Genomic DNA, 23,732 nt, shown 5'->3' with positions numbered 1-23,732 from the left:
TTACAGTTTTTCAAATATATATATATATCAGTGACATATCAATATTACATCATGACTTTAATATAGACTTATATGCTGATGACTCCAAACTGTTTAACTCCGGTTATCAGTTATCTGAAATTCAAAACTATTTACAACAAAACCTCGACTAGGTCAAATAATGGTGTATTTTAAACAAATGTCATTACACCCAATGGAAACGAAATGTATGATAATCGGTTCTTCAATGAAGGCTAAAAAACTTAATGTTCTAAAATCTAAAATAGAAAAGAATTTGTAACAATTTGTTACCAACGTCCCACGCCTAAGTACATTTATCACAAACTTACTGCATGCCTATACAATATCTTGCCATGAACAAAATATAACAATAGTCCCAGAATGTCACAATATTATGCCCGTCATGTAGATATCAAAGTAAAATATATTCTGTATGAGTTTGGTAGACAGTAATCCCAAACAATGATATATCAAATCGTAACGAAAACCAGGTTAAAAAGTTTCAAGAATAAGCTATTTGTAGTAGCAACAAAGGGATGTAAGTTTTGTTTTAGCTTAGACTATAAAAAACCAGGAAAAGATACCTTTAAATACACCTAAAATTTAAAAGGAATTTAGTTGCACTAAAAAATGTTACAATATCAGCTATTTATAGTAACAACAAAGGGAAGTAATTCTAAATAAAGGACCTGGTTCTAACGCATGACACTCCATCTTATGATGGTGAACAATTGGGCCAAATTACGTAAAAATCTCTACAAGTCTGTTTTGAATTTTGCTCACTCCATTCAAAAATAACCTTGGGGCAGAAGTAAAATCTCCCTGCATTTCTTCCACAATATATAATCTAAAGAGTAAAGGCAAAATAGAGAACTTTAACCGCATGTAACTCAGTATTTTTAAAGATATCTAACTGTTTCAGAGGTAAAATCACCTTGAACAGCACGAAATCGTTTATCAAATGATCCACTTTTATACACTAAATCAATAATAACTTTTTGAAAGACGTGGAAACTTACTAGAAAAAAAGGAAAATAAGGAAAAAGATTGTGGTCCCAGTAAGTCTTGATCCTACCCCTCTCACCCCCCCCCCCCCCCCCCCCCCCAAAAAAAAAAAAAAAAAAAAAAAAAAAAAAAAAAAACCCTGAAAATTGCAGTGAAAGTAGGTTTATTTTAGGGATTGAATACTCTTCAAAAAGGAGGCGCTCTAATACTCAAATAGACAATGTATGTAAAAACATGCCGCCGTAAGGAGTTGTCACATTTTTTCTTATATTTTAAACTTTAGAATTGTTCTTGACATAAACGGCAGACCCAATTTTAAAACAATTATACAAAATGATTTTTTATTATTTTCATTCTTATTTATTTTATTTTATTTATTTATTTTTATTTATTTATTTATTTATTTTTTTTTTTTTTTTGGAAATTTGATATATGATATCAAGATTTGAATTTCTACCGTGATTCTTCAAATTATTGTCCTAGGTTAAAAAAATGGCAATGCCAATGTAATGACATATATATAATATAGACAAATATAAACGAAACTTTGCATGTCTTCTTCTCTGAATCCAGAATAGCTACAGTCTTTACATTTATATCATCCTAAATATGTACTTGTACCATTACGTTATACAAACATACTTGAAACCTTTTACACAGGTGAGCGCTTTAGCATCATTGACGTTCTTGCTTATTGTTTCAGGTACGATAATTATACTGCTGTTCTAACCATAGAAGGACGACGTTTCAATTTAGCCTTAACGGACACTGCCGGTAAAGAAGATTATGACAGATTAAGACCGTTGTCATACCCACAAACGGTAACATAAAAATTCGATTAGTTGCCATAAAAGAGAATATTAGTTTGGTTGTTTCAGTTTATAATCGCAATGTCTTTGACCGAGTAAACATAAAATTTATGTACTATTTTTACGATTTACGATCACAAGTGAAATATAGTTTTAATCCGACATAAAATAAACGAACTTCCCTTTTCTTTATGTTTTTAATAGTTTTAACCAAATATTTTGCAATTCGTAGTTCCATAGAAGGGTAAAATGCTTTCGATACGATTCTTTGAATCTCTAAATACTAGATATATGTTGACAGCAAATTTGCCAGAGTATTATACCGATACGTATATTTCGCATATTTATTTAACTCGGTGTTCAACAATTGCCTAAAAACATGTAAAAAGGAAGTATCAATCTACCACCTGCATGACCGAATATTTATAATTTCATGATACCTGACGACTATTTATGGATACAATTGTTAAAGTATAATGTTTAATGGTACATAACTGCAAATATGAAAAAGACAGTAACGCAAGAAAATGTGAAAACATAACAATTTGGTCATTCACATTTAAACACGAGCTCTTTACATGTAAACTCCCTTATTACTGTAAATCTTGTGTTTTAATCCGTGTTTTCGCAGTACCTACCATTCAGATAAATTAGCCATTTGGTGTTAATATCTAGTTGTAAATAACAACAACTTCCGATGTAAATTAGCTTGAAAAACAATTATGTTTGTGCAATTGTTTGAGACAAAAAGATTCAGAAAAGGAAACCAGACAATGTTTGTTATTTGTGATCAAGATTTTGATGAGAGGTTGGAACAAAATATAAACTTCATATAGAAAAAAGTTTAGAACAACTTAAGGCATACTAGTTCATGCTTCCATAAATGCATAAGGTTAATTCAAAGAGCAATTGGTGTTTTTAAATCTGCATAGATATCGTTTCCATACTTTTTGAATGCAATACATACCAACAAGAAGTAAGGTAGAAGAAGCATTAAAATTCCTTTAAAGTATTGAGAAAATATTTCAAAATATGTAATAAATTGTCTTGACAAATTGATAAATGAACTATTAATATGCAAGGAAAGTATACTCTTTGAATGCTGATACCAAAAGAATAAAAACAAATAGCCTCTTTGTTACGAATTTCAGTCCAAATTAATGTTAGGGTAGTCTAAGAGGCAATCGGGAGTTATGTTTGATCATTTTAACCAATTTCAGGATGTGTTTCTGCTGTGTTTTGCAGTCGATAGTCGTGATTCTTACGATAATGTATGGGAAAAGGTATGTTTATGATTTTGATCTTTGTTCATAATATTCTATTCATGCATGTAATAGAATACATATAGTTTCCCGCATTGTTAAGGATCTGCACATTGCAAAACCTTTTTTTTTCATTTCTTTTAACGAGGTTTAATGTATAAACTTACTCATTTCCTCTGCAATCCGATGTACTTGTTTAGAGATATAGCAAAAAGGGTTTTTTGTTTCTTATTCAACATTTCTGTCGTATACGTTAGAATATCACTGTTTGAGTGAAAAATTGATTATCCAAGTATGTACATTAGACTTATCATCATTGTACCTGTGTTAAAATAACTTTTTCATCTACAATGTCTTTTACATGTGAATGGTAACTTGCAAATAAAATTTTGGTCTACAATTTTTTCAGCGACTTTATCATCGTTTTAACAAAAGTTGGATGAATTTAATATACATGACTATATAATATGATGGGACCGTTACCGTATGTTTTTGGTATTTACCGATCCGATGCCATGTCATCCTTTGTTCCTAATATAGTCTGACAGAATCTAAGTTGGATCGTAAATTGATTACTTTACAAAATGCTATTACATTTTCGTGTAGGTGTAGCGTTGTAGATAATGAATCCGGTTGATGTGGAAGTGGCACAATTGAGCATTTAGCTAGCAACAAGATTGCGGCAGATATGGCGGCCAAAAGAAAACTAATACAAAAAATAACTAAAACGATTTAACAAATGCACACAATCCAAGAGCACTGCTGGGATGTCAATTTTCGTTAGGGTTTAATACGTTGCTTATATTTTATTATATATTACCAAAATAGTGTTTATTACTGTTTGTTTTTTATAATTTGGAAAATCGTTTTGTAATGACGCCGTACCTACTTTTAAAACATAACACATTTATACATTTCTTATGCAATGCAAAAAAAACGAATAAAACTTACATTGACTAGAATACGTATAACTCATTACTCTGGTTTAAACAATATATAAAAACATAGTAGTGTGACTCGATTTAAGTTGACATCTAAGGCCAGAATATATATAAAATGAAACGTCTATGGTATAACATGAAATTAACGGCGACCAGACATACTTGGTATTTGTATTAAAATCTTTAATTTCAACTAGTCAGTCACTTGTTTGACGATTTGTTTTGTTCCTTACAACAGACATCTTTGCTTATAGAATCACAAAACGTTCACGACAACCAAACTGTATTACATCGACCACTTAAATCAGGCATTTGCCATACATTTTTTCTGTCAAATGGCAACATGACACAGAGTCACATCCAAATAACGCATGAGCTGCTGGCAGATCATGAACTGGCATCAACCATAGCATGTATGCCAAGCTCTATACTGAATGTGGGGTCCCATTTTGGCCTGAACAGACACGTTGTGTACAATGAAATGTAATAGTGCGTGTATGTTGGATCCGCCTCTTTTGCAACAAGAACACCCCGTATTACTTTCGAATCCCCTTTTGTGCTGAAAGGCCGATACCTATCGAATACATTGTAATGGGCCAGTTTTCATTCGATGAATCTTTTGAAATACATGATATAACCAAAGAAGTTCCATTTCGATGGCCGGTGTATTTTATTAAATATGGCTAAACCATCTGTTTGAAGGTTTTCTGGCAGGTGTTTACGTCTTTAAGATATCTTTAACGTTACATCGATACAAGTTTAGGTCGCATAGCGACTTTCCAGATTTTCGTGATAGAGGGAGACTCAATCCGTGCATTATTTAACCACGGGCGGGAACTCCAATAGAAGCAATGATCTTCAGTAAGTCAGCTAGATGGCTTCCTCACATGTGAGTGGAGATAATTTAGCAATCAGACAGATATTACTGGAGAATGGTATTGCTTCTTGTTGTGGAATAAATGGGAAGAACACAATTTCTGAATATTTTGTAGTATTTCAGCTCGGGCTCGCACCTGTCCCACCAATGACAGAATCGCACACGATTGTGTGTGGAAACACGCCGTTGATACGCATCTGCCAGAATATTACCCAGTATCGGCTATGGACGAAAATTGAAGAGCTCAAGTCATTGACCCCGTTCATTGTGCCTGCAAATGCACAACCAGCAATACAGGAAATCTTCATATTGATAAGGTGTTAATGAGAGAGTTAGCTGCCATATTCTAATATGCAGTGTCGGAGTAATAGTGTTCTGTTGTCGGGGACGGTATTTTACGGATGTCTATTGTAACTGACAAGTGACTGACTAGTTGAAGTTGAAACCATCAATACAAATACAAAGTATATCTAGTCATCGCTATTTTCATTTTATATTATAGACATGTTATATTACATACGTTTTAGTATCGGCTGCAAACCCATATCGGGTCACAATAACTTATATTTTTTATATACCATTTAAACCAATGAATGAAAGATGTATGAGTTTATTCTGGCTTATATATATTTCGTTTGTTTTTGTATTGCCTAAGAAACGTACATGTGTTATTGTTTTAAAACATGTCACTATAAGAATATCTTTAATCTTTTGAGTGTAAGGTTGGCTCCAAAATGTTTGATCCTGCGGACGACACCCCTTGCCTCATAACTAAAGACTTTACAGTTCCATGAAGTGATGTCTATTTTATTGTGAAATTTAAATTACAGTTTTTGTCATATGTTATTTTTAGAAATATGTTTAGCTTTCGCTTCTTTTGTGCGATAAAATTATCACACAGTAAGCATGTATTTATCTTGCAAGTGTTGCACATTTCTATAATATAGCAAGACAGGAGCTTTATTTGTACGTCTTATGTCAGTTGATATTTATTTGTTAACATTTTATTTTATATTCCAATTTTTCAGTGGGCTCCGGAAGTTCTACATTATTGTCCATCAACACCAATTATTTTAGTGGGTACGAAACTTGACGAAAGAGAGAGCCATGTTGATCGTGACAAGAAATTTGTTTCAAATTATGAACAAGGTGTTTATTTAATGAAAAAAATTGGTGCAAGGCGTTATTTGGAGTGTTCGGCATTAGCTCAACAAGGGGTGACAACTGTGTTCGAAGAAGCTGTAAAAATTGCGCTTGAGCCACCCCCTAAGAAAAAGAAAAATAAGTGTTCATTATTTTAGCCAGTGATGTGTTTCAAGAAAAAAGAAAGCAAGACTCATTAGTTTATAGGAAAAAGTCTAGAAGTTTGTAACAATAAGGATAAGTTAGACGAAGTCTCATTATGATTTGCTAATTCTCATCACATGTTTTATAATACCAGTAAAATCACAGCCGTGACAAAAGCTTTCTTTTGTTAAGCTTACCTTTAAATATAAATGCTTGTTAAAGTTGTCACTGACTTTGTGCAGTTTACATTTAAGCATCTAGTTTGTATCAAACTGTATGATCTGTCGTTTACTTTTTATTATAGTTTTTATTATAAAGGAGACTAACAATATGGAAGGATTGTATGGGTTGCTGTTAGTCAGTAGCCTTGCCATAAAACTTTCTTGAAATATATAACGTGTGAAAAAAAATATGATTACTAAAGTTAAACAAACTACTCAGTCAAAGTTGGAAACAAAATCTTACTTCTTTTAAAACCAATGTGGTATAAAAAATGTGTTCGACATTGATATATTACAACAAATCTGACATCGGGTATGATGTCATTTTATTCTTTTTAGTTGGGAAGGGGACATAACTGTTATAAATACTGATATAAATAGTTATGAAATAATATGGCTGTGAGAAGCGTTATAAAATGGTTTCAACGCACAATAAAAGAATCACACGATAATTGATCACCAACATTAGGTTAGTAAGGGCGTGACGGATAAAATCTTGCCACGACAATTTGCCTAATTAACCAATTAATCCAGCTGCTACCCACTTTTCGCAAAATTTCATCAAACTTACATTTAGTATTTGATCCACCTTTTCTTGTTTGTTTTGTACTCATAGCCTGCATGTCAAGCTTTGTCGTCTATAAGCTGTGTGTGTGTGTGTACGTGTGTGTGTACGTGTGTGTGTGTGTGTGTGTCTGTCTGTCTGTGTGTCCGTGCGGCACCAAACAAATGTCTAGATTATATGATAAACCTCACAAAAAGAAACCTCAAACTACCTATAGAAATCGACTATTTGGATATAATTCCATTAGAACAGTAAAAATGTACATTATGCAATCAAAGCATATTAATAATTAGCATATAATAATCAATTTAAACAGGAAAAATATATCAGCAAATTGTCTATAGAAATCCTAATTAATATATTAAAAATTTGACAAAAAAAGAAAAACACAGATCCGTTAAAGCACGTGCCATGTACGTTAATATAGACCATTTTTGAAAGTAGGGTTAATATTAATCGCTTTGTTGATTTCTAAAGGATGTTGTAATATCATTTTGTTTTCTTTATAATTATGAAAATATTATGCCAAGCATTTATTTTTAGTGTAGATATGCAACAGCCATACAGTTTTTGTACCTCGTATATTTTTCCCATTGTATATTCTTTAGCCTCATAGTTTCATGTATCATGTATTGTGTGAAATAATAAAATTTTGAAATCTTGTGTCCTGTGTACACTAACATATGTAAATGTTTAGGGCTGTGTTCTTGGAACGTGGTTTTCCCTGTTAGATATTTGTCCTTGTTCATTTTTACTTTATTTCTCTTTGTACAAAAGACAACGCTTAAACATAGATTTAAATAATTTTTATGGATATCGAAGCATAAAACAAGAAGCAACATTTCATTTAAAACAAAATGTAAATTTCGAAATTAATGTACATTGACCATAATTTTACTCTGGGAAAAATACATGTTTGGCCGAAAAGCTTTATTATTTTCTAAGATTTCTCAGAATATCAAAACGATCTTTATGCTCTCCTCACGCCGACCCACCCACACCCTGACATCTTTAAGAGGGTGTATAACTAACATCTGAATGATAAGTCGAAATTCACGGAAGCACTGTTAAGGTTTCGGCGGATAAAGCTATCTTCTAATATTAGTTTTGCAGATTAAACATGCTGTATGTCAGTAGATGGATGAAAAAGGAAAGTCAGTTTACTGCATTTTAACATCACGTTTTTACTCTGTTTTTATATCAAAATATTATGCCATGTTTATGAAGATATTTTTCCTAATCCAAAACTAACGGATTAGCATTATTTCCAAAACGTATTTACTTCTCTTATAAAAATGGCTAACTCCTTATTAATCATCAGTCATATTTCATTCCACAATAAATATATCTATGTCGTACAACACACTGTGTTCTATATAGCACGAGATCGCGATTGCTTGATTCTGTTTACTGTAGATGGTAACGCCGCTCGAACGATCAGTCGGGAATACTGAGTGAAGAAAAAGTTCATGTCTTTTGGTCAGCCAATTTATCACACCAAATAATTATAAACCATGTATACAAAACTACTCGAAAGAAATAATATGGATAACTCGCATATAATACAGACAATTTCACACAAGTTTCTTTACAAACCTTGGTTGGAAAGAGGCATTTTATACATAAAACACATTTTTGATTTCCGAACCAAACATCTCTTAACATTTGAACAAATGCAACATGTGTATGGCGTTGAAAATGGTTTATTTCTTAACTATTGACATTGAGAAAAGCAATTAACAAAAAATGAGCAAATCAACTTAACACTTGGAACAGGATATCTAATAGATAAGATTAATCAAACTATAAAAGTAAACAAAATGTTGAAGTAAGTGCAAGTACAACAAAGCTATATCCGAAACTGAATTTTTCAAACTATTTATCACGGCGTATTATTCGCCGAAAAATAGCAACCTTGAAAGACAAAATAGATATATTTAACACAAATGTATTTTATAGGTAGGTAAAATTATTTATGTCATTTTTGTACATTTGGGCGAATGGGTCCCATTCTGAATTATGTTAATGTATGTACTACGGTAAAAGCCAATCAGGGAGTTCCTTTCATCACGTGATACCGTTTAACTAATCGAGAAACGGCATCTTCCTTCTTCGTAAACATTCAAGAGTGAAAAGCACGCTTCTTTCTTTTAAGTTTATTTTGGCTAATTTCTAGTTTTATCTTATGTGAAGCGATTGAATTTTTATGGTAATCTAATACACAATATATTTGTTAACATTTACACTCTGGTTCACTGCAGTACGGATTGGATATACTTATAAATTTCGATGTTTTCCTGTACACGGCTTTGGGTCTCTAGACGGCATCCCAGGTCACTAGTTCCCTGGTCCTTTGTGACGGTATTTTTCGCCCAGATATGTGAAAATATATATTCGTTAAGGTATTGTTCGGCAAAATAAATATTGCCCTTTTTCAGTCAACACTTAGTTCACTCTACATATTCTTAAGGGTCAGTGCTTCGTTGCGAACAGATGCACATAAATGTATTTATAGGTAGATAAAATTATTTATGTCATTGTTGTATATTTGGGCGAATGAGTCCCATTCTGAATTATGTTAATGTATGTACTACGGTAAAAGCCAATCAGGGAGTTCCTTTTATCACATGATACCGTTTAACCAATCGAGAAACGGCATCTTCCTTCTTCGTAAACATTCTAGAGTGAAAAGCACGCTTCTTTTTCTAAGTTTATTTTGGCTAATTTCTGGTTTTATCTTACGCGGGCGGTATTTTTTGCCCAGATATGTGAAAATATATATTTGTTAAGGTACTGTTCGGCAAAATGAATAACGCCCTTTCTCAGTCAACACTTAGTTCACTCTTATATTTTCCCATACATAGTCCTCAGGATCAGTGCTTCGTTGGGAACAGATGCACATAAAATGGAATTATTTTATAACTTGAACTTTTATATTTTTTATAAAAATGTATATGTATATGCGGAAACGCAGAACATGATATCGTACAATTTGTATTTTCAAAACATTCTTGCTCACAATCTTTTGGGTCTTTTTTCCAAATTTTCAATGTCCTATCATAAAACAAAAATATTTAAGTCTATCAGATTACACACTATATTAGTATTGGTTATATTATGTTATTGCTTTGCAATATTGAAAATTATTTTCGACTAAAAATAATTGGTTTTATTTTCGAGAAACAACGGCGTCGTTCTCGTTACTAGGCAATTTCTACTTGTTACACTTTTCGACTTGTTTCTGTTGAATTATTGACCCGTTAAATCGGGTACCAGTTATGCGACATGTACATCGTATAGCCGTATAAAAGCGAAAATCCCGTGCTATCTGCTCAGTTAACTCGTTTAAACTTGACAGCCAACACAAACTTCGGCGAAGGAAAAAGTTGTGGCATCGCTATTATCGGAATAGGAATATTGAGGAGAACTCCAGCAGTTCCTAATAATGCCACTTGGACGTGGGAGGAGAGCACAGGCAGGGCGTAAGCAAGCCCAAGTAATAGACAACGTTCGAAACCGGCGAGAACCTCGGTTGCTTGAGGCTCAGCAAGGTCATGAAAGTGCATTACAACCACAGGACACTTCAAAGAGGAATAATCGTCGCCAGGCGAATAATGCGCACAATCGCCAGGACCCTCAGCTACCTGAGGTCCGGGCAGATGCATTGTCGCCAGAGGACCCTCCACAGAGGAATGACCAGCCAGACCAGCCAGACGCCAACCCAAGGACGGATAGGTGTCAAAAGAGGGTTGCTGAAGCGCTGGACGAATTGGTGGACGAACGATTAGTTCAGAATGCCGGTGAGTTAAATACTATTGATTTTGAGCAAACTTTACAAGATTCAGAATTTTTACTTAGAAATGTTAATAACTGTCCACAAAATCGTAGGGGGTGTGGCGATACCAATTCGTTTAGTGTCCCATTTTCTTCAAATTTAGATAATCAAGTTTGTACCAATACGCGTATCAGCATGGTCCGATTGGCCGATGACGATTTAGCTGCACATGTCCTCGCTTCTTTAAAGCAACAGATTTGTCAAGGGGAATATGTCGATTTATCTTTGTTACTTAAGGGAGCCATAGAACTACTTGAGTTCTGTTCAGGAACAGTGTTCCGCTTGAATGCTGAAGGTCACATTGTAACGGCCCTTTAAGAATGCAAGGACAAAATTTTGAGCATCGAGAAATGGACAAATGCATTTATTATCTATATGTCTATTTATTTGTCAACTCATGCTGACAAGGTTTATGAAATGTTGCACTATATGTTTAACATAAGGGAATGCGTTCTCCAGCCTTGGGCCCCTTTTGCTTGGCGAACATACAACGAACAATTTCGCTAGCGCCAACCTATTACTCCAACATCTTGGGCACGTGTCAATAATGAGTTATTGTGGCGCTGTATGCAAAATCCAAGTCAGCCAACTCATACTATCGGAAATTCTGTTTCAAATCCGGGCCGATACACATGTCATGACTATAACAAAGATCAATGCACGTTGTTTAACTGTAAATTTCCCCATGTCTGCTCCACATGCACAGCGACTCATCCAGTAGTTGCTTGTCCAAAATCAAAAGGGGATAAAGTTTAAACTGCTCAGTCGGGTCAGTTTCAAAACTATTTTCGTGGCAGACCTTTTATCTGAAGAAGCGGGGCAGGGGTCAAAGAAAAAACTAAGGAAAATTTACATGCGCCAGACTCTACCGACTCTGGAAACTGGGACATTCATGGACTGGCTAACTCGCCCATTAAGGTTTCTTCCTTGCAAAAATATTTACAATTGTATGATAAAGAAGAAGCAAATTTTTTATTAGATAGCTTTCTACACGGCTTCCCTATTCAGTATACGGGTCCTCGTGCACCACGTGACTCTAAAAACTTACGTTCAACTTCTTTGAATCCAGATATAATAAGAGGGAAAATTAAAAAAGAAATTATGGCAGGCCGGGTAGCCGGTCTGTTCAATTCAAGGCCGCTACTAAATCTTATAGTCCCTCCCATCGGACTAGTACCAAAGAAAACACCGGGTGAATATAGAATGATAGAATGCGGGTATTAATTTCTACCACAAACTTAACGGATTCTATGACTTAGGTCGTATATTTGTAATTAAAAAAAAATACTTGAAGACTATAACAGAAGCCGCATTACACGTGATAATCGTGCTCCACTTACTAAGCCCGTATTGTTAGCTGTCTGTAATTCTTTGTGGCAAGTTTGCTATAACAGCTATGAAGTAAATTATTTAAAACGCCTTTTACTGTCAGCGAGTTAGTTTCTACCAGCAGGCATGTATCAGAAAAGGTATTACGCCTGACTGATTTGAATGTCGCCAGTGACGAAAGTTATATAGTTGTCCGACAAAGCATTTTTAAACACATCAGAATGGAAAACCCATTTTCTTAAAAATACCTCGACAGGGAAATAACATATGTCCTGTAGCTGCGGTTAAAGATTTTGTTAAAATGAGGCGGAAAGTTCAGTCTCCTTTATTTTGTAATTGTGATGGCTCGGTTGTGACTAGGGCTCAGTTTTCAGCTGTGTTGTCGCAAGCAATCCGTAAGTCTAACATGGCAGGTGCAAATTATACAACACACAGTTTCAGAATAGGCAGAGCTAGATCTGACTTCCGAGGGTTATCATTTGGAGGTTATTATGAATCTTTGTAGATGGTCTTCGAGCTAAGTTAATCTTTACTTCCGGAAGTAGGTTTGAATTTATGATAGGATACGTTAACACATAGATTATTTTTTTTAAACAGACGGACTAGTACTTGGTTACTCGCGTTCGAATCCTAACCATTAAAACAACAAGCACTTAAACCAAATAGCAAGAAAAACAATTGTGACGTCATCTGGGACAAGTGACATTATTAGTCCAGATACTGATGCGCGGACACCATTCTTTCGAAACGATAGTGTCCATTTAAACTTGGTCGGTCTGGAGTTTTATTTGGATTACATTCGGGACTCAATAATTAAATTCTTAGAAAATTAACAATTGCAGTTTCACATAAAGAATTTTAGGGGATAAATTGAAATTTATTGTGGCGGAAAATTCTATTTGTGCATACCAAAAGGCGATCAGGCGCGTCAAATTATTGCTATAAAGCTCGTCCTAAGCACCGTACTTTGGCGTACTGCTTTCAAATCAAGTTCGTGGCTGGGTGGCTCGGGTTGAATAGGTTTTGCCCTAGTGTTAGGCGGAATCTAGTTGGTATTGCTGTATTGCTATATGTATTGCGTTCTCAACCCTTTGCATGCAACTATGTGCTTACCTTCATGCAGTGGTCCGCATGATAGTTGCCGGCCGTTTGCACCTACCTACGGGCGGTCGGTCCCTGTCGTGTGACACCACTGGCTCCGTCGTTGCAATGTACAGCCATCGGTTTTGGTGTACTTGTGTACATCTGCCACGTTACTTGGTGCTTCACTGTTAAACAGTAACCCTTTGCATGCAACTATGTGCTTACCTTCACGCAGTGGTCCGTATGGTAGTTGCCGGTCGTTTACAGCTACCTGTGGGCGGTCGGTCCCTGTCGTGTGAACCCACTGGCTCCGTCGTTGCAATGCACAGCCATCGGATTTGGTGTACTTCAGTTCTACCGTATCGTTCAGTGGTGTTAGTGTCAGTTCAAAGTATTTCTGGTATTGCACTGTTAATTATACCCCTATAGTTTTGTTGTATTGCTTTGACGCGCCTGGTCTCCTTCCGGTTGAACAATTCTACCTTCTTTTTTCGAGAGGCCAACAAAACCAATCTTAGATACTGCTGTATTTATATGTTGTTTAAAATACATCTCAATGAATCATTTGATCTATATTGTTACATATACATATTATTTAATGTGTTGAATAAAATTTAATGTGAAGCATACAGCAAGGTGTTTCTTTGTTGTTTTGAGTATTAAAAATAAGTATACTTTTCGTCTATGTAACATACATTGTTAATATAAAATATCTGTAAGTGTTTAAAATGTATAACATGTGCTGCCTGGGTATACTTAAATGAGTAAAAAATGTAAAAATAATCACCACACCAAGACAGGAAAGACGGTAGTCCTTGTTTGTGTCTACTAATAAACTTTCATTGTGCGTTAACCTGAAATCTGACTAAAGTACTTGATCTTCCAAACGAAGATCTGAGAACGACCTATTCACATTCGTCTTCTGTATATTTTGGATTTCCAATATTGCTATTTTTATTTGGACCAATCAGACGACTTGATCGAATGTCAGAGTAAGAAAAGTTTGCAGTCAGTCTAAGGTTCGAACCCGGGGCCCCTCGCTAACAGAGCAAGTGCCCTACCGACTGAGCTAACCGGCTATCTGACATCTTACGACATAAAAATTGTAGATATCGAATATCAAGGCTTTTTAAGCTTGCAGAATGTTGTAAGTTAGCTTTTGATTGGCTAACGGAAGGGTCGTCAGAACGAGGCTATCAATAGCTCGTGTTCAGATCCTAAGCGTAGCATTATAGGATATGTACTTTAGTCAGATTGCATTAACCTGGTAAGTAAATTTTGCATTTTCCATGTATCTAAACTCGGAACTTCTTTTTTATTCAATGGTATGTTATGAATTCCTTGGTTTGATACATAATTATATACACATCTACATGTACTTCCGTACGAAATGAACATTCAGTAAAGAAAGATTCAATGAGTGCCTCAAAACATTTTCTTGTTCAAACTTGGATTCAAAATTTATTAATCTTTATATTTTAGAAATGAATTTTACGTCTTTCTAGAAAAATACCATACGCCAAAATAACTAGTAATGGGCTTTTATGCTTTATTGAATTTGCATGAAAACTTTCGTTTTCAAAGTAAAAAAAATGTGTGTTTTAAATAGATGAATGTTTTTATTTGTATTTCAAGACGAACTTACTGGAATCAGTATACTTTTTTCTGTTACTTATAAATCATGATTATAATGATGTTTAAAATGACCGCACGGTTAACTAACTTGGTCTTTATATTTTATTTTTTCATTGCATTCTTAGTAGCGGGACATGTTGTGTTGTAATTATGTTATGTTTCAGTTTGTGATCTATATACTAGTTTGAATGTGCCTAAAATAGAATTGATATCAAAAATATTTTCTACTATTAATTTTATTTAACATAACCCCGATTTCAAAAGCAATAAATTTCGCAAGTGAATTTGATTTCATTATAGGCTGAAGGTGTATAAAATGTAAATGATGCAAAAAAAAACGGTTGTCGAATGATTAAATTATCTCTCAATTTTAATGGTTAATGCACGCGTCAAGTTTCGCACGAGAAACACAGTTATTTGAGACAATGTAGATTATTCTAGCTAGGTTGTCGACAAATGTTGTATGTCTTAACCAAATATTGTTTTCGGTATTGAATTTGAATACTGTATGACTTAATTACTCCAAGCGTTAACCTTCAACATTCTCAGTTCTAATTTCAGGACCATCATCTTCTTCGTCACTTTCATCACCAAAATATGTCAGCACAAGACAGGTCTATCAATACATACTATGTCCAGATGGTTCTGTATAGGTAACAGTGTTGAAATAAATCCAGAATATACATTTTTGTTTATTTCAGTGAAGTAACTAGTGTTTCTAATTTTTCATTGTTAAGGTATGTTTTTAAAATAGTTTGATACCGGGTGAGAAACGTATTGCGATTCTTTCACGATCTTCCGTTGAAAATTCATCATGTCACTGGCGTCTATATAAATGGAAAGAAAAAATATCACTTACATTTTAGATATTAATTTAATCGTGTTATTTCAATATTGAGTTTGCTAATTATGATTTTGTGTCTAAAACCCTTTTCCTTTGTCCACTCAATTGTGTAATTGCATGGGAAGTAAAAAAGATGTTTCCGCTTGAAAGCACTGGCCTAAGGCAAGATTTGTCACAGATCAATTTCTAGGACGGATTACACCAAACCGGAAGTGACTACTCAGTGTTACATGTGAAGTAGTCCAAAATGTAGTTCCATGCTATGGATGAAATCTGGTATAATGAGTGACATGAGGAGGTGACAGTTAAATTTTTGGCTTATGTTTATTGCTTATAGCATTGAGAATAGATCTAGACCATTTTCATTGTAAATTTCTTGGAATAAGTTTTATTCTTTGCGAAAAATGACTACCTACGCGTAACTGCTAAACGGCTGTTTTCATGGGGGCATTTTTAGAGGGTGATGTTTCTCAGAACAGATTATTTTTCTTATATTCAACATAACATGTCAATATTTTTCTATTTTTGATAAGAAGACATGTTATACTAAATGACCATATCTGGTTTTCATATCATTGAAATGCTCTAAAGTGCTGAAAATGAGGTCTGAATGTTTTGTTATTAATATGAAATAAATAAGGAATTGAATTGGTAGAATGTAACCTTCTAGACCTTATTAAATGTATTTCGATCTAAACTTTAGGTTCTGTCTTTAGTACATATGAATATTTTTTTTTTTTTGGATTTAACGTCGCACCGACACATGATAGGTCATATGGCGACTTTCCAGCTTTAATGGTGGAGGAAGACCGCAGGTGCCCCTCCGTGCATTATTTCATCACGAGCGGGCACCTGGGTAGAACCACCGACCTTCCGTAAGCCAGCTGGATGGCTTCCTCACATATGAATATTATATAAAAGTGAATAATATTATTACAACCTTAGGTTCATAGAGATTTTATGTAAACGTTAATATAAAAGCTGTTATAACTTAAATATAGGATGTGTGAAGTCGTAATGAGGAAAATAATTTAGATTCATCAACACATGACAATGTTGTTTTTTTTTTAAAGAATGGGTGATTATCATCAAGGAAGTAATTTATTTTAAAGTATAATGGAATGTTTACTGTTTAAAAAAGAAATAAAATAAGAAAAAGGAAACGATGAAAATATACAATTGAACGTAACTTTATGAGGGGAAAATCGGATACTGATAATTTTCTTGACTAATATAACTGATTTTAGGATACATCATACACAACTGATCGATATTAATTGAGTGTTCTTAGTAGTGTTTCGCAGATGGCAGATGAGGCTGTTGTAATAGGAGATGCCTTAGTATTTAGGTGTATAAAACGTTTTGTTGAAACAATTACTTACGCTTAACTTTCATGTGTTATGTTCAGTTCATGTATTTAGTTGAAAATTGTTATGTACAAGATCACACCTATGACATGCAGGTATCACTAGATAATGTGTCTGTATGTCAACCCTTGTACAGTAAATAGGTTTCTGGGAACTTTCGTTTTAAAACTGAAGTTTAATGAATTATGTATGAAAAGTTTAACAATTATTTTGACTCTAAAGACCAAATTCTGAATCTGTGAATTGACACTTCATTGATAAAAATATATGAAAACATAAGGAAGATTATCAATTATTGGCAGTTTTATCGTTCATCATAATGTCAATAGTTGGAAAAGAAAACTTGGTCGTTGAAAATAAGGTAAACATTCAAATGAAAAATAATAAAAATTTGGAAAGTAAACTTCGTCCTTAATAGAAGAGTAAGAATTCAAATTTGAAAAAAAAAACAGCAATAATTTGGAAAGTAAACTTAATCTTTAACTAATGGAAAAATCCAAATGAAAAATGACAAAGAGTGAGAAAGTAAGCTTGATCTGTAAATATAAAATAAAACAATTCAAATGAAAAATAATAAACACGGGGAAAGTATTTTAGTCTTTGAAATAGCAAATTGTAGTGAAGAATATTAGCAACTGCAAAAATTGAGACTCCTTTAAGCATTGAGCAATTCGAACACAACCGGTGCAACACACATCGCAAACTGAACCATCCGCAACTGTTAGATTATTTAATCATCAGACCACAAGACACATTTTAAAACAAAAAAGGAAATCTATTCTTTGTGATAAGGGTGGTTGTAAAACTAAGAAAACTAAAGCAAAAGCAATAACACAATACATTGTATGAAAATATCAAGTAAGTGTTTCAATCAAACCGAGTCTGCAATTTTCACTGTTTGTCTTGTTCCCGGTGCTTCCGAGGGATCTACTTTTCAGATTGTATTTTAATACTTTTATTTTATTATTTACTGAAATAAGTCAAAAATAATTTTAAACATTTCTAAAACTTATTTGCTAAGATGAAACACGTATTTTATTAACGTTATTTATTCACTAACTAATATTTCCTCTTTCAGTTTGACTCGTACTTTTTTGTGATAAATATGAATGTCAAAATATACGACACTGAACATGCTCTATTTATAGAATGAATCGATGAGATGTAAGCAGGTTTTTCGTATTATAGCTATAACCTCTGAACTTACATCCTGAACTTCATAGCAGACACCGTATGCCTTCTTAATTAGTAAACACATTCTTCATAGCTGGTTAAACTTAATCTCATTGGCTGTTTACGGTATGACTGGTTGTAAACCAGTAAACACATTCCTCATAGCTGGTTAAACTTAATCTCATTGGCTGTTTACGGTATGACTGGTTGTAAACAAGTAAATACATTCCTCATAGCTGGTTAAACTTAATCTCATTGGCTGTTTACGGTATGACTGGTTGTACACTAGTAAACACATTCCACATAGCTGGTTAAACTTAATCTCATTGGCTGTTTACGGTATGTCTGGTTGTAAACCAGTAAACGCATTCCTCATAGCTTGATAAGGTTTTGTTCTCTTTTTACCACCTAATGTCCGATGGATTCCCAAAATGGCGGGCTGTGCAGTCGTCCAGTATTAAGGTTACTGATTCCTATGTTGGTTTTAGTAATTCGGCTCCTAATTTCTATGTAAGGGTCTTTGGCCTTTTAACATATATATCGTTGTAAAAGGTAAATTTTGATTTACCATGTGCTTAAGGAGTATACATCCTAAACTACTGTGTTTTTTTCATTTCAATAACTTCTATTTTGTTCACCAATGACATTTACTTTCCTTCCATTTTTTTTCAATACAAATACGAAGTATATCTATCCATCGCTTTTTTCGTTTCATATTATAGACGTTATATTACATACGTTTTACTATCGGGTGCAAGCCCTTATCGAATCACAATAACTTAGAGTTTATATATCATTTAAACCAATGAATGAAAGATGTAAGAGTTTATTCTGGTCAATATATATTTCATTTGTTTTGTATTGCCTAAGAAATATACATGTGTTATTTTTTATAAAACATGTCTCCATAAGAGCATCTTTAATCTTTTGACGAGTGTGAGGTTGGCGCCAAAATATTTTGAACCTGTGGACGACACCCCTTGCCTCATTACTAAAGACATAAGAGTTCCATAAAGTGATGCTACTTGTAATGAGCAAATGTGGGTTCCTATTTGTTTGTTTTTTTTTGTTGTTTTTTTTTTTTTTTTTTTTTTTTTTATTTTTTTTTTGTATCCTGCTTTTATTTTCTTTTTGTGAAATGTGATTACAGTTTTTGTTAGGTGAAATATTTTAACCTCACGCTTCTTTTGTTCGATAAAATTATGACACCGTAAGGGTAAACATGTATTCATCTTGCAACTATTCGTTAACATTTTATTTAATTTTCCAGTGGGTTCCGGCAGTTTAACATCATTGTCCTTCAACACCAATTATTTTAGTGGGTACGAAACTTGACGAAAGAGGCAGGAATGTTGAACATGACAAGAAATGTGTTTCAAATGAACAAGGTGTACATCTAATGAAAGAAATTGGTGCAAGACGTTATTTGGAGTGTTCGTCATTAGCTCAACAAGAGTGACATTTGTGTTCGAAGAAGCTGTAGAAATTGCGCTTGAGCCACCCCCTATGAAAACAAAAGATAAGTGTTCATTATTTTAGCCAGTGAAGTGTTTCATGGAAAGAGAAAACAAGACTCATTAGTTTATGGGAATAAGTCTAGAAGTACGGTTGTAACAATAAGGAGAAATCAGACTAAGTCTCATAATGATTTGCTAATTCTAATCACATATTTTATAATACCAGTAAAATCACCAACGTGACAAAAGCTTTCTTTTTTCATGTTACCTTAAACTAATTAGGCTTTTTAAAGTTGTCACTTACTTTGTGAAGTTTAAAATTAAGCTGTAAACGTAATTCGTGAAACGTCCCCTTAATATATAACAATCAATTACCGGTACATTTTAAGGGCATGGCAACGCTTTCCAATTTAGAAAAAAGATGAATTTGATATATAATGTTCGAAATATCAAACCGCTGTGAATATTTGCAAAACCAAAATATTAATGCTGTGCATCAACTTTACATAAATATGACGATTTGAATAAAGTTCGATAATCTGTTAACTAACCCTTAGCCTGCTGTCGGCAAGTTATTCTCCTTTGCGTCTAGTAAAGACCAAGATCAGCTTTCACAGATGTGACCTTTTTATAGTTAATGGTACTGTCCAAATTGACAGATGGACAAGTTCATTATAGAAATTTAGAAGAGTAAGGCTCAATATACTTGGGTCGTATTATTTGTAAACTGTATTTATTCATGCAAACATTTTAAAACTAATTCACGTTTACATTTAACCCTCTTTGTGTTTGTTGACAATGCATCTTGTGAAGTAAATCACCCTGTGTTTCGTTTGTTGGAATTAGTATTTTCATTTGATTAGAAATGTTACCAGTAAGACAAGTAAACATACACCGTGGGCTTTTATGGGACGCATCTAATTTGTATCAATATTATGCCAAGCATTTAGTTTTAGTCCAGATATGTAAAAGCCAAGCATTTTTATACCTATATTATTTTCCCCATTGTATGTTCTTTAACCTCATATAGTTTCTTGTATTGAGTGAAACAATAAAATCTTGAAATCATGTTAGTTGGTCGTGTCTCGTGTGCACTAACGTTAGTAAAAGTTTGGAAAGGCTGTGTTTTTGGAACGTGGTTTTCCCTGTTAGATATTTACCCTTGTTCATTTTTCCTTTATTTCTCTTTGTATAAAAGACAATGCTTATTATGTTATGCATAATTTCGAATAAATGCGAAAGTGGTAATCGGAATTTTTAAATAAAATTCATCGTCGTCAAAACCGTATAATGAGGTTGTTTCCATTTGTTAATTTAAGCTAATTTGGCCACAAAATATTTAAACATAAATTAAAATAATTTTTAATGGATATCGTAGCATAAAACCTAAAGCAACATTTTATTTAAAACAAAATGTAAATTTCGAAAATAATGTTCATTGACCATAATTTTACTCTGGGAAAAATACATTTTTGGCCAAAATGCTTTAAAATTTTCTAAGACATCTCAAAATATCAAGACCTTTATACTCTTCACACCCCGACCCACCCACACCCGGAGATCTTTAAAATGGTGTATAACTAACATCTGAATTTTGTATGATAAAGTCGAAATTCACGGGAAACACTATTATGGTTTCGGCGGATCAAGCTATCTTCAAATATTAGTTTTGCAGGTTATACATGCTGTGTGTCAGTAAATGGATTTTTTTTTTTTTTTTTTTTTGGTTGGATTTAACGTCGCACCGACACATGATAGGTCATATGGCGACTTTCCAGCTTCAATGGTGGAGGAAGACCCCAGGTGCCCCTCCGTGCATTATTTCATCACGAGCGGGCACCCGGGTAGAACCACCGACCTTCCGTAAGCCAGCTGGATGGCTTCCTCACATGAAGAATTCAACGCCCCGAGTGAGGCTCGAACCCACATCGATGAGGGGCAAGTGATTTGAAGTCAGCGACCTTAACCACTCGGCCACGGAGGCCCCAATCAGTAAATGGATAAACAGTCGATAGTTAGACGAACATTTTCACACATCAAACTATGTAAAATATGAAAATATCAGTACATCAGAAATGTTGTTCCACTGCAGGTAGTATTGTTGGCTTAATTGTATCTTTAGTTGAAAAAGGAAAGTCAGTTTACTACATTTTTACATCACGATTTCACTCTGTTTTGATACAAAAAATTATGCCATGTTGATGAAGAAATTTACTGTTTTTTATCCCGGAAAGAACGGACTAGTTTTAATTCCACCTGTTGGTTTTCTAACTAGTAAAAATTTCTCTGATAAAAATGGCTGAATCCTCATTAATCATCAATCATATTTCATTCCACAAAGAATATCTCTGTGTTATACGACAATCTTGTGCTCTATACAGCACGAGATCGTGCCTTGTATTGTTTCTGTTTTACCAAAGAAATGAAAAGATGACAATTACCTTTTTAGTTTGCTTGATGTTTTGTTGTTGTTTTTGTTGTTGTCGTTTATTTGTCTTTTTGTTGTTTTTTTTTGTTGTTTTTTTTTTTTTTTTTTTTTTTTTTTTTTTTTGTTTTTTTTTTTTTTTTTTTTTTTTTTTTTTTTTTTGTTTTGTTGTTTTTGTGTTTTTGATTTTTATTGTTTTTTTTATTTGGCCTTTGCGATATATAGAAATGATATGGAATAACTCGCATATAAAACAGACAAATGGACACATATTTCTTTACAAATCTTTGTTGGAAAGAGGCATTTTATACATGAAACACGTTTTTGAACCAAACATGTAACATTTGAACAAATGCGATGTATATATGGCATTGAGAATGGTGAATTTCTTATCTATTTGACACTGAGCAAAGCAACTGACAAAAAATGAGAAAAGCACTTAGCCGATAAGCAAATCAGCTCAACAATTGGAACTGGAGATTATTCAAACTATAAAGTAAGGAAAATGTTGTATGAATTACAAAATTATACCAAAACACATTAGCAACAAAACTCTAAATAAATGGGATCCAGAATTTTCAGGGAAACAGACTAGATGGAAACATGTTTTTACCGTTCCAACAAAGTGCACTATCTATTGAAAGTTAAAAGAATATCAGTATTAACATCTGATGAGAATAATACCAAATAACAAATATCTGTACAAATGCAAACTCACAAGTTCTAGGTTATATTATTTCTGTTCAATGGTTCATCAGAAACCAACAGGTACCTTTTTTAGAATGTCAAATAATACAACAATTTTGGATCAATCGGCAAAGGTTTCGTAGAAGTAAAATATTCAAATACGTATTCTTAATTATAGAACAGTGTCATTAGGGTCAGAAGAAGAAAATTACATTATATTAGTATTGCTTATATTATGTTTTTGTTACACAGTATGTTTACTTTTTCGTCTTTGTAACACGCATTGTTAATATACAATATATGTAAGTGTTTAAAACGTCAAACATGTGCAGTCTGTGTATACTTAAATGAATAAAAATATAAAAAAGATACTACACCAAGAAAGAAAAGCGGTAGTCCATGCTTGTGTCTACTAATGAACTTTCATTTCATGTGCATCAACTGGTTTTCCGTTTTCCATTTATCTATATTCGGAACTTCTTTTTTATTCAATGGTATTTTATGAATTTATTGGTTTGATACATAATGATGTACACATCTACATATACATCTGTACGAAATGAACATTCATAAAGAAAGATTTCATGAGTGCCTGAACACATTTTCTTGTTCAAAATTGGATTCAAAAATTACTAAACTTTATATTTTAGAAATAAATTTTATGTCTTTCTAGAAAAAATACCATAATCCAAAATAACTAGTTATGGGCTTTTATGCCTAATCAAATTTGCAAGAAAACTTTTGTTTTCAAAGTAAAACAAATGTGTGTCTTAAATAGAAGAATGTTCTTATTTATGTTTCAAGACAAACTTGCTAGAATCAGTATACTTTTTCTGTTACTTAGAAATTTTGATTGTAAAGCTGTTAAAAATGACCGTAAGGTCAAGTTACTTGGCTTTTATCTTTTAATTTCCATTTCAATCTTAGTAG

General features: G+C 33.4%; 1 protein-coding gene across 1 annotated transcript in view; it reads left to right on the top strand.

Annotated features, from left to right (window-relative positions):
• Positions 1-7,630, top strand: part of LOC123564819 (rho-related GTP-binding protein RhoV-like) — a 38,153-nt gene extending 30,523 nt beyond the window's left edge. Inside the window, exons 9-11 of the mRNA XM_053527618.1 lie at positions 1,709-1,826; positions 3,035-3,097; positions 5,923-7,630. Coding sequence (XP_053383593.1) covers positions 1,709-1,826; positions 3,035-3,097; positions 5,923-6,195 — 454 coding nt within the window. The 3' untranslated portion in view covers positions 6,196-7,630. The remainder of the gene's footprint in view (positions 1-1,708; positions 1,827-3,034; positions 3,098-5,922) is intronic.
• Positions 7,631-23,732: the final 16,102 nt, after the last annotated feature.

This window comes from Mercenaria mercenaria, chromosome 2 (assembly GCF_021730395.1).
Source record: "Mercenaria mercenaria strain notata chromosome 2, MADL_Memer_1, whole genome shotgun sequence".
Classification (NCBI taxonomy): domain Eukaryota; kingdom Metazoa; phylum Mollusca; class Bivalvia; order Venerida; family Veneridae; genus Mercenaria; species Mercenaria mercenaria.
This window is presented reverse-complemented; position numbering and strand designations above follow the sequence as displayed.